This window comes from Peromyscus maniculatus, chromosome 5 (assembly GCF_049852395.1).
Source record: "Peromyscus maniculatus bairdii isolate BWxNUB_F1_BW_parent chromosome 5, HU_Pman_BW_mat_3.1, whole genome shotgun sequence".
NCBI classification, from domain to species: Eukaryota; Metazoa; Chordata; class Mammalia; order Rodentia; family Cricetidae; genus Peromyscus; species Peromyscus maniculatus.
Window position 1 is genome coordinate 34,076,439 of NC_134856.1, and position 16,387 is coordinate 34,092,825.

Here is a 16,387-nt window from a genome sequence, read left to right on the forward strand (position 1 = left end):
TAGTTTTTGAAGCCTAGACCCTTAGTTCTACTGTTGAATTGCAGCTTGTTTAAGGTCACATAGAAAATGAGGGTCAGGGTTATCTGGTTCTGGTTTCCAGATATCCCCATAATCTCACTCTGTTTCTTCACCCTGCTGTAAAGAGAAGTCCCTTTAGCCAGAGCTGGGAACACACTTCCACTGAACCTTCAGGCATGTCCAGCCATCATTTTAGGTATCTCAAAGGCCAATCTAGACCATTGTCCTTAGGGATGGGAAGGCAGAAGAAGTGCAAACTGCTTAAAGGGTCATTTCCCCTTCAGTTAAATTCTGCCTGTGCCTCAGCTGGTTGCCCAAAGAAACAATTTAGCAAATGTGTTTTATCTCAGGAGAAATACATCTTTTTGTTTCTGTCACTCACTTGATGGGGGCCCTGTTTTCTTCTGTGGCTAGAAAACAGGGTGCAGTAGCCTTTAGGCCTGTTAATGAAAGCACTCCCTTCAGCCCAGTGTCTCCCTGGGGACATTGCCCAGTCCCTGGGTGAAGAAGATACTGTATTTAAGCAGCTGGTATCTTCCTCTTGAGACATGAGGCACACAGTCAGCAATAAGCCAGCATTAAATTTGAAAAGGTAAGTAATGCAATCATAAGCTCATTGTTTAAGTCTGTGCAACACTTTACACTTTACAAAGCACTCCTACATGCATTAGCTCATTTGGGAAAATTGCAGAGAATTTGCTAATGACAGGAAGGTATATAGAAGCAATAAAATTTATCTTTGAATCCATCACTCACAGAAAAATCTTTGTTAACTTTGTAATGTTTCCCTTAACTGATTTTCTAGTGGATTTCATTTGTTTGTTTTTGCTGGGACCTTATTACATATACCTTTTTCTTTTCTTTTCCTTTTTTTAATGGTAATGGCCTGCTTTGTTCAAGGCATATTATGTTTTCTGCCATACCATTTAAAGCTTACATCCATTCTGGGGAAGAAGTAATTGTATAGTGTGAAGTGTTCCTGGCTAAAGGTCCAAAGGGGGAGCCTTAGTTTTCTCCTTTGAAGAAGAGATGTGTGCTAAGGGATTTAAAATGCCAGGCAGTGCACCCAGAGACACCCAACACACAGCATATCAGTGTAGGGTAACGATAGTAAAGGTAATATTAATACTCAGTTGACATTGAGTACCCTAGAGTTTCACAGGCAGATGTGTCATAGCATACCTGTGTGACACAAACCACTGATACCATGAATTTCATAAAAGAGTACATATATACTCTATAACTGCAAGCCAGCCTTCCCTGCTAGAGCAAGCTACACCTTGGTAGTTTGGAGGGGGGCACTTTCCTTCATGGCCACTCCCTTTTTTAGCATGAAGTAGTCATTGATACCAACAGAGGTTTGTATACCTTATAAGGTGCTTGGGTTGTCCTGGGTTTAGGGGTTCTAATTTGAATAGGGTACAGCTCTTGCCTTTAGAATTCATTCTGTGGGTACTTGAGAAAGTATCTCATAGAGCCATTAACTTGACAATTCTTTTCCCTTGGTAAAGAGAAGTGAAACCCCCATACATAAGACTGCCTTGTCACTAATATCCTTGCCACAGAGAGTAAGATACTTGTTTGAAAACTCATCAAAGGAAGATGTGTGTCTCCACAAACTCACATACAAACATCCATACATAGCCCTCCCTTCCCTCCACAACAGCAGAAGTTATATGCCTTTATCAGCACATTAAAGCCACAAAGTAAAACCAAGGAAGGAGAAAGCCAAACCCATTCCTTCAAAGAGTTTGCAAATGTTTCCTTTCTGAATGGGACTCTGTTCAACTACAGTGTGGACAAGGGAGGGAAGGAAGGCATTAGTTGATAAAAGTTTCCTCCTGGGAGATAACATAATGGTTTCTAGGCATATTCTAGTTTTGTTTTTGTTTTTTCCAAGATTTTTGTCATTCAAGAATCAGGAAGAAGGACTGGAGAGATGGCTTCAGTTGTTAAGAAAAATGGAAGTTCTTCCTGAGGACCTAAGTTCAGTTACCAGCTCCCACATGGTAGTTCACAGTCTTCGGCAATTCCAGTTCCAGAGGGATCTAATGCCCTCTCCTGGTCTCCACAGGCACTAAGCATTCATGTGATGCAAAGACATACATGCAGGCATGTCACGGACTGGCCTATCGAGGGTACCACGAGTGTAGGAGAACCAGGGCTTAAGTAGTTAGGAAGGCAAGGATTTGGTGAATGACAGACAGACAACAAATTCAAACCACTTCTAAATGATTATACAAATGGCAAATGATTATACACTTGAAAAAATAAAATAAAAATTTTAATTAAAAAATAATCAAGAGAACCAGGCTGGGGAAATGCCGCTGTGTTGGGATATTTGAACACTGTATGAAGATGTATTGCTGTGATTGGTTTAATAGAGAGCTGAATGGCCAATAGCTAGGCAGAAGGTATAGGTGGGGCTTCCAAGCAGAAAGAGAGGAAGAAGGAGATGAAAGAGTTGCAGAGAAGATGCCAACAAGACATGGAGGGAGTTGGACATACAGAATGAAAGAAAGGTAAAAAACCATGTGGTAAAACAAATTAATAAAAGCAGGTTAATTTAAGTTATAAAAGCTAGTGTGACAAGCCTAAACTAAGACTGAGCTTTCATAAATAATATTAAGTCTCTGTGTCATTATTTGGGAGCTAGTGGGACAGAAAAAGAGTCCTTAGGGTGCTTGCAATACAAGCATCATGATATGAGTTTGATTCAGTAGCCATGTAAAAAGCCAAGTGTGTGGCATACACTTTTAATCATAGTGCTAAGGAGACAGAAACAGGCCAATAGTTTACTTGCTGATCTGCCTTTTAAAATCAGCAAACACCAGGTCTCAGTGAGAGACCTTACCTCAAAAATCTTAGTTAATTGCTCCTGAGGATATCTGCTACATGTGCACACACACACATACACAGACACATACATACATACAGACAGACAGACTAACGTTTGTGTGTATGTATGTATGTATGTATGTATGTATGTATGTATGTATGTATAAAATCAGGAAGACAGATCCCCTGACTCATCTAACTCCTAAACCTTCTCCCTAACCTAGGCTCTTGCCTGAAGTTGTCTTCAGGGGCTTAGTTTCTTTCCTAATGGTATTAACAGTTGATGTTGAATGACTCATCCTCTCACTCCAAGCCCTGCACTCTGCACAAGTAGCATCTCCCACCATCCCCTGTAGTTAACTTTGCTGCCCCCCTCCCGAACTTTTACTTGAGTTTGGAAAGTTAATAAGAAGCCACCCACTCACCTTGGGGTGGGGGAATCCAGCCAGTGACCATAGTCTCTCTACTGTATCAGAATCTTCACCTGAGACCAAACTAGCATCTTCCCTAGAGAGTGATGGATACACATGGACCCAGGTGTGACCTGCCTAAGGGACCTCACAAATTTGAAACTGCTCTCTCAGCTGTTAAGTGAGGTTCACAAGGATCTCTCCAAGAGTGTCCAGAAGAATATGAGTACCTGTGCAACTGAGCATCTGCTATGCGTCTGCTTACTCTCTAAAACTTGTTCAGAATTCAGATAGTGAAAATAATAGGCTTAACAATAAACTAATTGATTACTTTCTAAGAATATAATTAGAGGAAACAAAGGAAAATTGTAGGGCAGGCCATCACAGTGATGGTGTTCATTTTGTGCTTAGCAAATCTTTTTCGTTCATGCAACCTTGAGCATTTTAGTATGTTGTAAGGGATGTCTTTAAATAATTGCAGTTTGAATTGACAAGTACTTAATGGAGTGTGGGAGCAACTCTTCAAGTCTAGAGAGAAACAGAACAGCTGTCCTGAAGGGCCTTCAGTGGTCTTGCAGAAAAGGAACATTTATGCCACCTTGAAAGTAAAATAGAGTGTAGAAGAGAGTCCAGTGAGGAAGGGCTTTGCCAAGAGAGAAAAATGCTATGCCCAAGGAAGTCACAGAAAGGCAGGGGAAATCAAGTCTGAGAAGCACTAATGGAGATCCTGCAGAGGATTGAGGTGATGGGTAGCACAGCTGTCTGTGCTTGTCACCAGAGACATCTAGGTCTAATTTTGCATATCAGAAGGGGTCATGTGGTACATAGAATCATTGATGAAGTGTGAATTCCATTCCACCTCCTGGTCTTACATTAGGTGGCCAGAAGTGTCTTGGGTCATTAGATCTCAGCTGACTGCCCAGTGAGCATTTGGAAATATGTGACTGCATCTGTACAAGGCCAACTGGTGGACCTATGAGCATTTACCAAACAGGACTCAGGAGCTGAACTGTCCTTAGATTGGTCAGGCCCCATAATGAGTACATACCCCCCCATTAAGTGATAATGCTATGAAAGTCTGTTTGTTATCTATTTTTCATAACCTGTACCTCAGTGGTCTACAAGAAGTATTTATTAGAACATCTCTGCTGAGATTAGCTGGATTTGCTCACATGGTGTGAGCAACTTAGGAAAGTGTACTGGGCACAGGTGTCTGTCCTCTTACATCAGGCTAATCTGAACATGGGCTCCCAGCTATAGTAGAGAACCACACGTTGCCTCTTGGAGTCTAGCCTCAGAATAGGAGGTTATTGCTTCCTCTGAATTCTAGCAACAAAAGCCTGTCACAAGTTCAACCTAGATTTCAAGGACCGAGAAACAGACTCACAGCTTTAGCAAGCACCACTGTACAGAGTGAGGCCATGCTGGAGAGGGGAATGAAGAAAGGAGTAAAACTATCCCTGCCACACATATTATTTCTCTTGAGAAATAATGCAGTGGCATAATGTATCACGACAGTGGACTCAGTGATGAAGCGCTATACTGAGAGAAGCAGTTAATGTGTTTTCTTGTGAATTATGCTATCAGTTTTGAGATTTTAAAAAGACACATTTTTTTTGAAAGCCAGTCTACTACTTTCAGACAGGCAAGTAAGTCCAGCCACGTAAACTTTAATCTATATTGAAATGTATGATATTGTGTGTTAGAAAAGACTGAGGACAAAAATCAGAGCTGATTGTGAAACCCTTGGGAAATTATTATTTTTTAAGTTTAATTTTATTGAAATGCAAACTGTATGCATTAAGTCTTTTCTGCCCAAAGCCAAGCTTGCAGAGCATTCACAAATGTGTGCAGTCAGGTAAACATCACAATCACAGTAGGTCAAGTAGGTCAGTGTAGGTCATTCCCATTACCCCAGTAGCTCTTTTCTCTTTATCCAGGCCACTCACCCCACCCTGCCAACATATACTAATTCCTTTCCATCAGTGTAGTTAGTGTTTTGCCAGGTCATAGATACTTTTTGCCAGGTACTTTGAGATTTCAACTTTTTAGTCTGTTAAACAGACACCATTATTTGCATGGTAGTAGTGCTGTGGGGTTAACCAGCAATGGTTGGGCACCTGTAGCCATTCAAAGTTTGAGCTCCTTGTTAGCAGGTTAGATTACTCTTTTCACTAGGTGAGCAAGGAAAGAGGAATAGAACTAAATATACTTTCCTGTTAATGAAGACAGACTTTCATAGCATTAGAAAAGGTAAAAAAATTGTTGTCCCTGACTAAATTTAGGTTTAAAAAAATAAAAGGAAAGAGTTTTGTGACATTAATGCATTTGCTTGGTTCTTCTCTCCTGTACCTGACCCAAAGATTGAAGTGTGTAGCTCGAAGACAAAAGCATCAGGTCACTCAGAAACCTTCCCACTTGGGATTTCCTCATCTACAAGTATCTTCTTTTGGTTAATTGAAGCCACCTTTTGACTGACTTGCCCAGGAAAGTCCTCTGCTTTTTTTTTTTTAAGGATTTGTGTGGGGTCTGTTTGTCAGTGAGCATCACCATGGCTCTTGGCCACAAGAAAACTCATCTCTCATATGGAGAAGGTGCCTGCCTTTGTGATTACCTCTGATGTTAGAGTAATGGATCAGGAAATGAAATGGGAGTCTTTTCCATTAAACTATCAACACAGGAACAACAGACAACTGCAGGCAGGCTTCTGGGCATGTTGGTGCCTTTCCTCCTGTCGCCAAGCCTTTTTCTTCCTTTGAAGCTTCAGAAGCAGTTGTCAGAGCTGGATGAGGATGACTTGTGTTATGAGTTCCGGCGAGAACGCTTCACTGTCCACCGAACCCACCTGTACTTTCTGCACTATGAGTTCGAGCCTGCTGCTGACAACACGGACGTTACCCTGGTTGCTCAGCTCTCCATGGACAGGTATGATCAATGACCTCACCCACCACACAGACCCCATAACTGTTACTTTTTACCCTATAGAATAACAGGATGGGAGATGGTCTCCTAGTCTTGGAATATGAAGTTCAGTTAAAGTTAATCTTAGTCCCATCCATAGTGCTACATATCAGGAGTTTCTTCTTTTTGTTGCTAGTGTTGCTCCTGTGCCCAAATCACCATGAAAATCCTGGTAGTAACAGCAGCAAGAACAAGAAGAGACTCAGAACCAGACATCATTCTGGGGATTAATAGGAGATAGAGTGGAATCTTCTTGCTGGATCTTTGTTATACAGCAAGGAGCTCAACAGGACTCTGCCATATAACAAGCCATCCACTCTACACTCCTGTGCTGATCCTGGCAGATGCATGGGTCCTGCCAGCCACTCTTCCAATTTACAGCTGCTGGATTTAAAGAAGTCACTTCCCTTCCTTTACTTTGTAGTCACTATGAATATCAAATATGATAACAGCTACCATGTGGCTGGCACCACAATAGCAGCAGGTAGTAAGAAGTTCATTACAGTATCACATTTTATAACATCATTGTCCTTGATGGGAATCTCAGTTTATCAGTTTGCACATTCCTGCTGGAAGTTCAGCTCTAGAGAAGATGAAGCTGACAGCATCATCCAGAAGCAGGCAGTGTGACCCTTTCCATTTGTTCCTCACCAAGGTTCCTGAAAATATTTAGCACCATCTTCCTTAAAGTTCGGCTTATTTTCCATATCAACAGCACCTTTCTCCTGAGAACCTTAAATATTCTGACTATATTTTCATTCCAAGACCTTCATGGACCTTAGAGTAAGGCTGTGTCAGATGGTGCCTGCTCCTTGCTTGGGAAATGCAGATTCAAAACCAAAGCTAAGTCACCTTCTCTTCAATCAAACACACCTCTTCCCATCCATGCCTCCAGCAGCTCCTTTATCTGTGCAGGAGGAGTCCATCACTCTTGCTTTTTACTTTCAAATCCCAGAGGATTCATAGCCATGGTTCACCATGGGAGCTCAGTCCCTCCACTCCACAGAAGCACCAAATGAGATCCTCAGGGACCAGGCAAAAGCAGAAGCTTGCTTCAGCAATGAACCCACAAGTTCAGGGTCCTTACATCCAGCATCCTTTAAATCAGGTCTCATTGGCTGTGATTAGCAGGGGACAGAAAGCACAAGTGTATTTTACACTGGTGAGCCTCTTAATCCTTCCCAGTGAAAGAAGCAGCAGATCAGGGCAGTGTAAGCTGACAGAATCACTGAAAAATTTCTGGAAGTCCAGGGTGAAGTGCATTGAAGAGAGGCAGGTGTGCCTGTTCCCTTTTTTTGTTTGGAAGCATAAAAATGCATGACATCAATTTCTTGGTAATTGCCCCAATGAAGCAGCACTCTGACCAGGAGACTGCTGAGTATGTGGGTAACTCTTGCTTAGCAGGGGAAAAGCACTGAAATGGGCCTTTGCTGTGTCTTTAGCACAGGCTTTATATACAAGACACTTCTGATGTTCTGATGTCTTTGAAGTGGAATTCTCATGATTGATTGTCAAACCTTGCTGCCTCATTCCTGTTGGAGACACCTTTGTTGTTCTTTCTCTGGACTTTGTGTGGCTTCTCTGTCCCCTCAGCTCTTCACAGTAGCCTTGCAAAGTTGTTTTGTGTTTTTCTTTCTGTTGGGTCTGGGTTTTGATTTAGTTTTGTTTGTTTGTTTTGTTTTTTTTTTCCAAGATGGCATCTCACAGTAGAGTCCATAGCCTATCCTTGATCTTACAGCAGTTCCCTTGCCTTAGGCTCCTGAATTGAGGCATGCTTAGCCACGAGACCCAACTTAGCTTTGCAAAATTGCTCAGGGCTTCCAGGAGCAGGAACTGCTGAAAACTGAAGATGGCACCACCCCAGGTACCCCACATACACCTGAGTTTCCATTGTCCCTGTGTTTTTTCTATTCTTTTCACCAAACACTAATTTCATTATTTTCTTACCCACTCCAAGATCCCAGTAAGTTATATGTCTTTCTGCCTGCCTGCCTGCCTCCTGTCTGCCAGTCTGCCTATCTATCTATCTATCTATCTATCTATCTATCTATCTATCTATCTATCATCTATCTATCTATCATGTCTATCTATCTATATCTATGTATATAAATATATATAAAGTCAATAAGTTCACAAATCAAACCTGGAGCCTCAGTTTCTTCAACAGGAAGTTGCACAAAGGGGGCTAAGAGAATTTTGAAAGGTGCTTAGCACACCAGAATGTGTCAATAATTGTAGTTATTTCTCATTTTAATGCTTGTTTGAGTGTTCCTTGGGACCAAGCTTCTGGGGATGGTCAGTGTTTTAGGAGACCCACAAGCTTTTTTTAAGCCTTTGCTGAGAAAGAACATAAATTTGGACTAGAAGAGTTCAGATATTATACTATAGTCCCACACATACTCAGCCCATTCATTTTGCAATATGTATTTTGTCTTGCTATGACAAAATACTTGAGGCTAAGTACTTACAAAGAAAAGAAATCCATTTACTTCACAATATTAGAAGCTGTAAATCCAAAATGCAGGAGCCTGTTCAGACTCTGGTGAACTGGGTGTTTGACAAGGAGAACAGAAATGCATGTGAATATTGGGAACCAAAGGACCCCCTTTGCTATCAAAACATGACAAAGAATCAAAATGTAAAACAGCTTCACATAGAAAAGCAATCAAGAACCTCTGTGTGTGTGTGTCTTATCTGTCTGTCTCTCTCTCTCTTCTTGTTCTTTTTTGGGGGGATTGGTTTTTTTGAGACAAAGTATCTCTCTTTTTTTTTCTAGAATTCACTATGTAGACCAAACTGGCTTTGAACTCAGAGATCCACTTGCCTCTGCCTCTCAAATACTGGAATAAAAGGTGTGCTCCATTATGCCCACCTTCACCTGTCTCTTAAATGAAAGGCAATGGACTTCCAAAAGAAAGCAAGACCTCTGGTGAGAAAGGAAGCCAAGGGAGTAATTTTTTAATAGTTTTAACTTTTAATTAAGTAATTTAATAATTCCTACACTGGCAGGAATTACTGAGATTCCAGGAAAACTACCCTCATCCCTTCTAAGTGTAGCACCCCACATGACTGAGGTACCTTCCCCCAGAAAGGTACTTCTCTTAAAAGTCTCAACAATACTGCACAGAGGACCTGGCTTCCAACACATGAACCCTGGGGGAAAAGCCAGCCAAGCCATAGCACCTTTGAGGATGAATCTGAAGCCTAGAGCAGGTGGGGATGAATGTGCAGCTTAAAATGGGAAACATGTCACAAAATCAGCTGTAAGCAGAGGAAGACTAGAATCAACAAGGTGGGTGTTCTGTGTCTGTTTTACTGATAAGAAGTTTAGTCATATTGAGTCAAAATTTGGATTTGCAGCTGATTGACCAGGACATGGTAGAAACAGAGGCTTAAAAGTAGCATGCTAGCCGGGCGGTGGTGGCGCACGCCTTTAATCCCAGCACTCGGGAGGCAGAGCCAGGCGGATCGCTGTGAGTTCGAGGCCAGCCTGGGCTACCAAGTGAGCTCCAGGAAAGGCACAAAACTACACAGAGAAACCCTGTCTCGAAAAAACCAAAAAAAAAAAGTAGCATGCTGATGCTGCTTTCTTCCCCTCTCTTCCAGACTCCAGATGCTAGAAGCCATCTGTAAGCACTGGGAGGGGCCCATCAGCTTGGCCCTCTACCTGTCCGACGCCGAAGCTCAGCAGTTCCTCCGCTACGCCCAGGGATCCGAGGTGCTCATGAGCCGCCACAATGTGGGCTACCACATTGTGTACAAGGAGGGTCAGTTCTATCCTGTCAACCTCCTACGCAACGTGGCTATGAAGCACATCAGCACACCCTACATGTTCCTATCTGACATTGACTTCCTGCCCATGTATGGGCTCTATGAGTACCTCAGGTAAGGACCCCAGTGGACCTGGCTACTCTGTCCACTCTTCAGGCTGGTAGCCACATAGGATAATGAAGAGCTAGACCTGAATATCCTAAAGACCATTTTCTAGTTTTCCACTTAGCTTTTATAGGTAAGGCAACTGCAACCCCAAAAGGGGCAGGGGCCTGCCTACAGGTTTGGAAGGTGCATACAAAGTTCTATTATACTATTCATAGACTGGACCTGAGTTTCCATTGTGGTGTGTTAATTAGGTCTAGAAAGATCCCTTTTGCTCAAAAAGCCTGCCTCTCTTCCAATTTTACAGCAAACAGGCTTCCTGTAACTATTCTCAAAAGATCACTGCCTGCTCTTTAAAACAAACCTAAGTAATAATGATGCCTAACATGTATTGAAGCACTTGATGTGTACCAGAAAGTGATTGACAGATAAGATCTCATTCTGTTTCCTCCTCTCATAGTCCTTGCCACAAATCATATTGTTGTCTTCATTTTACAAATGGGAAACTGCAGAACAAGACTGAAAGATGCTGGCCTATCTTGCATAGCTAGAGCAGAGGGAGCTGGGGAGCCAACAACACAGTTCACCTAATCTCAGAACCATATGAATCTCCTCCAGTGTCCTTTTCCACCTATCCCTACATGGCAGGGCAGAAAGGAGCACACTAGTACAAGGCTGGGTGGCTCTATAGGGAATTACATTTATTGCAGCATCATAAACAGTATGAATTGAAAGGGACTATAGGATCCATACAGCTCGAAACTGGCCCCACATTGTTAAAGGGTCCTTTTCCAACTGTCATTTGTCAGCATGGATTTCCTCTGTGTCTAAGATAGTGCCTGCTGGGATCCACATATTCCTAAAGATGGTTTATACATCTTATCCTTTTAAGATGTACATACTAAACCTCAAAAGCATGCGAGGCTGCCTGGTGTTACATCATAGGCCAATAAGGCTTTGAGAGGCAAAATATCAGGCTTGAGTCTGGAAAACTTGGAGCCACAGAACTTGAAGCAGTATCTGACAGGCCCCTCTCTCAGACCTTGCCTAACTGCTCTGGGGTTTCTGGCTGCCCCACGGTATGATCTCTAGAGATCAACACACACACCCTTTCTCTCCTGCCCTTCCCCTTTTCCTTCCCTCTCCCTTTTTCCTCCCTCCCTCCCTCCCTCTCCAGCAAGGGAAGACATCCTACATTCTCTATTCAACCTCTGGCTCACTAGAGTTCCATTACAAGGTGTTGTTTAAGGTAGCATGACATCAGTCCCTTCCTGATAAGCAAGGAAGAGCCCCCATCAGCTATCAGGGATCCAAAGAGTGGCTGACCCCAGGCAATATAACCTTCCAACAGAAGTGGATGGAGCTGTGATGCAAAGCCCTGTGGCTCCTGACTCTGCCAGACTTCATTCATTGATTTTTCTCCAGGTCTAGCTCCAGCTGGGTGACAAAATTCTAGTATGTAGTACAAGGCACACCCCACCCCATGTAATCAGAAGAAATTCTCAGCTCTGCCTTGTCCCTGTCAGCTTGGGAATTTTGACAGTAAGCAAGATGCTAGGCTACAAACTGGAAAAATAGCTAGATAGTTAGGGCCATCCTCAGCTTAGACTGAGAAGAGAGCTGCTGGAGGACTGTGCTCTGCCTATCCTTCACCTTCTGGGATTTTCCTAAGAAGACCCAAGGGGTCTTTAACCACAATAAATTGAAAGTAAACTGGCCCTACTCTTGTCTCAGTGGCCCATTTCCCAAATTTACCTGATGGCAGCATGTTTTACAACAAAGCACATAAGAATAGGTGTTTATGTTTCCTTCCTATGTGTCACTGGACAAAGATTTAAAATTGCTGATGGAGACCATACTCAGTACTAGGCAACATGTGTTACCACCAGCTGTTTTACTTAGTTCAAGGGTCACCATATGAATCCCATCAGGAATTTTGGGATATTCCAGATTGCTCCTCAAATTCCATCACTTTCTTTACAGACTTTGCCCTGGAAGGGTACTATTCAAAAGACTCCATAGGCCTATTTAAACAAGAACCATCTCCCCAGGTATGGAATTACCTCTCTGTTGGAACAGGATTGGAATTAGTAGCTTTTTATGTTTTTCCAGAGGATATGAATTTTCATGTATTTTAATATTAGCAAATAATTGGGAGCTGGAGAAATGGCTCAGCAGTTAAGAGCACTTGTTGCTCCTTCAGAAGACCCAGGTTCAGTTTCCAGTACCCACATGGTAGTTCACAGCCATCTATTACTCCAGAGAGCTGGCCTTCTCTTAAACCCAAGGTACATTGGAGAGCAATATGCTATTACTGGTTTAAGATGAGATTAAGGGTGCTATTTGCTGAAATATCTATGGTGTCCAAGAAGGCCAGCAGACCCTGGCAGAGAACCACTTTTCACACGTAAATTGAACAAAAAATGTTCAATTTTTTTTTTATCCAAAAAGTTTTTATCCAAACTCTGTTAACCTTCAGATAGTAATACCACAAATACAACACACTGGAAGCCCTGCCAGCTGAGTTGAACATTTCTACAGGTGACTAAACTTAGATACCAGGGAAATGAAGGAACAGTATCAGAGAGAAGATAAAGTGGCCTTCATCTGCACAGTCTGCTCATTGGAAAGCAAGACCCAGGTCACCCTTGCACCCCAAATTCCTGCTCATGTCACACTTCTTGAGGTCTTTCTTCATCTAAAAAAAACAAAAAAACAAAAACAAACAAACAAACAAAAAAACAACCTCAGCATTGCAGCAGCTTAATTGGAAAATAATGAAGTCAGGTCTATGTATAGGTAGAGCTGCAGTTTCACCAAAGTCTCTTCTAGCCCTTACCTGTGTCTGGTAAAGCAGCTGTGAGAGACACAGTTTTCACTCTTGATTGCAGAACTGTTAAATAAGGTCAAGGGGCATGGAAAAAACCACACAGACCTGCATTTGAACAAGTACATGACTTGGGGCAGCTTGCTCCATTTCCCAACACTACTTTTTCTTACCTACTGAAGGGGCACTAACAGCCCACTGCTGGTCATAGTAGGTGCTCCACAGGAGTTAATTCTCTATCCCATGGCAGGCTCACAACTGTCAGTTTGGAACTAATTTGCCAGTCTTCACCTCAGGATCTCCCCTTGCAAATATCCCACCACCTTCAGGACAGTTGGGTAGCTGCATGGAACTATCTCATTCTTTTCTCTCATGGACATGAGAAACTGACGAATGATCTCTGATATATAATGATGCATCCACAGAAACCATACTTAAGACTTTGAATTTTGCTCTTTTTCCCAGGTAGCAATCAGCATATAATCTTCTCTTGATGCTATGCTGAACAGTGACAGAAGTTCCCAGACAGCTGTGTGGTCACAGAGGACAAGTGAGCTGACACTCCACATGTGTATGCGACTAAGCTATGTTGTTAGCTAGATCAGGTGTAGTAAATGGATTTCCCACATACCATGCTTTCAATGTATGATGAGTATATCAGGATGTGACTCCATTTTAACTGAAGGAGCATCTCTCCTTATATATGAGTTGCTTTTCTGTTGCTATGATAAAGTTCCACAATCAAAAGAAGAAAGGGTGTGTTTGGGCTTAAGGTATCAAAGGGCTATGCATCCATCATGGCAGAGAGGCATAACAGCAAGTAACCTGCATGATTACTGAAGCAGGAAGCTAAGAGCTTTCAACTCTACCACAGGCACAAAGCAGAGAGAGCATAGTGAAAGTAGGTGAGGCTTTTAATCTCAAAACCTGAACTCAGTTACATACACACAAATCTCCCCCAAACAGTACCACCAGCTGGAGACTAATGACGGAGACTGTGAGGCATATTTCTCACTCAAACCACCACACCTCCTTAGGGAACATTTACTTGGACTTGGCATCTAAATACCTTCACATTCCTTGCCTGTGACATGAAGTTAATCCTATTTCTTCCTCATGAGGTCTTGGAAAGGCTAGAGGTGATAGGATATTCTTCCCATGACCATGCAGTGCATATCTGGTAGGCAGGCTGTGACAAAGCACAGAGTAAGCATCATCCCTGCATGTTTGAGGTTTTTAATCTGATTGTATGTGCTGCCACCTCTGTTGTTACCATTATCATTATCATTAATGGTATGATAATGGGTGTGAAAATAGAATTGTAGGAGCTGAGAGTACATTAGGTAGATGTGGGTGGGCATAGAAGACCTCAAAAAGAGCTGATAGCTGAGATTAGGTTTAAAGGTCAGTGGAGCTAATAATGACAGGAAGATGTCAGGATACCTAGGACTCAAGAGCAGATGGTATGGCTGATGGATTGAAGGGCAGAGGTGATAGAGGGTGAGATACCCAACTGTTTCACAACCAGGACTGTTCACACTATGGGACTGGAGAGGTTTCCATCATTAGTCACCTGCAAAATTCTCAGTTGCTGATCATACTACAAGCCATTGCTGATCAATGCCTGCAAGGTATTTATTTCCATTGCCTTCCCTGTATTTATGTTCTAGGGAACAAACATGGTATCCTGGCTGACATTATATACCTTGTAGCATATGGGAGTAAATAGTGTAATTCCACTCTTTCTAAGGGGACATATAACTGTCTTCTTTCACATTTTCTCTGGTGTGTAGTAGAGTGAGTGTAGAAATATGAACGGGGTAAGAGAGGTAACAAGTGAATCAGGTTGAGTGTCTGCTAAGAGACCTTAACTAGGAGGCATTTCCTTGGATCCATACATCCTTTTAATTCTACTATATCTATAATATTTAACATTTATTGAGCACTTCCTATGTGCCAAGCACTGTTACAATTCCCCCTGTATATGTTTTAGCAGAACAGCACCACCATTCATTTAACTGATGAGGGTACTCAGGCTAAATCTCCCATCTCAAGGCTCAGTGTTGCTACCTGTGTTCCTGGTACCCTATGAGCCTTTCCAGAAGTGCTCTCTGTTTGGCCTGCTGATTGATCCAGACGCTGATGGGCCCATGTCCAAATTCATCACTGTGACCATAATCATCAACCCAGCTTGCACATAGAGGTGTATGCATTGAGGGCTATATTGACCTTTGCCTGAGGACACCCATTCAGTTCTTACAAAACCCTGTTGAATACACACTAAGTGCAGATCTTATTAAACTTTGGGGTCCCAGGGTTTGCTCAAGAGTACCTGCTGGTAAATGTCTAGGTTGAATCTGAATTCAGGGCACCTGCAACAGAACTATGCTTCTGGTAGACTCTGCTGTAACCTACAACCCACATTTTAACTCAGTGCCCACATGTGGCAAGCTTTCTATGATTTGTAGCCATTGTTGCTAACACTGAAAGATGATGAACATTCATTTGAGATGTTGAGGATTTTAAGAGAATAGAGGCTACAAGGCAGAGCCAGGCTCATGGTCAATAAGCTGTAGCTATCATCATCATCATCATCATCATCATCATCATTGTCCATTGTCATTAAGATTTACTCTCCAAAGTTCATTCTTAGATGCTCTTTCTCACGAACTCTCAAGAACTGAACTGATAGGCCCTCCCTCTGGTTATGTCATCAGCTAAAATCACCCATCTTGCTGGGGCTTGGGAGAACCTCCTGCTGGTAGATGACCTTGATTGTCTGACCTTGTCCTTCATGGGTTTGTTTTGTGACTTTGACTGTCTGGCATCATTCCTTATGACTCTGTCTTGTAGCTACCCTCTCACCCTCTGTATCTCTCTGCCTCCCTTCCTTCTCCTCCTGCTCTAGAGCTCTGTGCTTATATCTGCTCATTTAAGCTCTATGCCCAATGTCCATGTATCTGGCTTCATTCATATGTATTAGTTGTAGAATATGTTATCTTAGTCCTCTTAATACCCATATACATAAAGCATCAATTGTTATAAAGATATAGAAACAAAGGCCAAGAGAACTAAAAAAAATTGCCTATGATTATGCAATTACAGAAGTGCTGGAGTCCAGATAGAATAAGTAATTCTTGTCTCACAGTTCAGCCTCCTTTCAAACTCAGATCCCATGGGAGGTATTAGACCACTTTGTTGAAAACCTTGTTAGTTATCTCTTCTTAAAACAGAAGAATAAATGGCCATGCTCCCCTATGGTAATCATATAGCTGGAATGAAAAAGTAACTGCCCCCATGTGCTGGTCACAGGCTTCCTAGCATATTCTGGAATCCACTACTATTGATTTTATTTGCACCCTACATAACAGCCCCCACATGCACTGATAGTATTGGGTTATTCCCACAACAGCTTCAAGTCAAACCCACCCAGACAGATAGAAAGACCCAGACAGAT

General features: G+C 42.3%; 1 protein-coding gene across 9 annotated transcripts in view; it reads left to right on the plus strand.

Annotated features, from left to right (window-relative positions):
• Positions 1-16,387, plus strand: part of Large1 (LARGE xylosyl- and glucuronyltransferase 1) — a 513,859-nt gene that overhangs the window by 486,222 nt on the left and 11,250 nt on the right. For 7 of the 9 annotated variants that reach the window (XM_042277521.2, XM_042277520.2, XM_042277519.2 and 4 more), the window contains 2 exons: positions 6,028-6,191; positions 9,834-10,112. In XM_042277521.2, coding sequence (XP_042133455.1) covers positions 6,028-6,191; positions 9,834-10,112 — 443 coding nt within the window. Of the gene's footprint in view, positions 1-5,629; positions 6,192-9,833; positions 10,113-12,086; positions 12,155-16,387 lie in introns of all 9 variants that reach the window. The other 2 variants (XM_076571998.1, XR_013051265.1) reach the window with 2 other exon arrangements.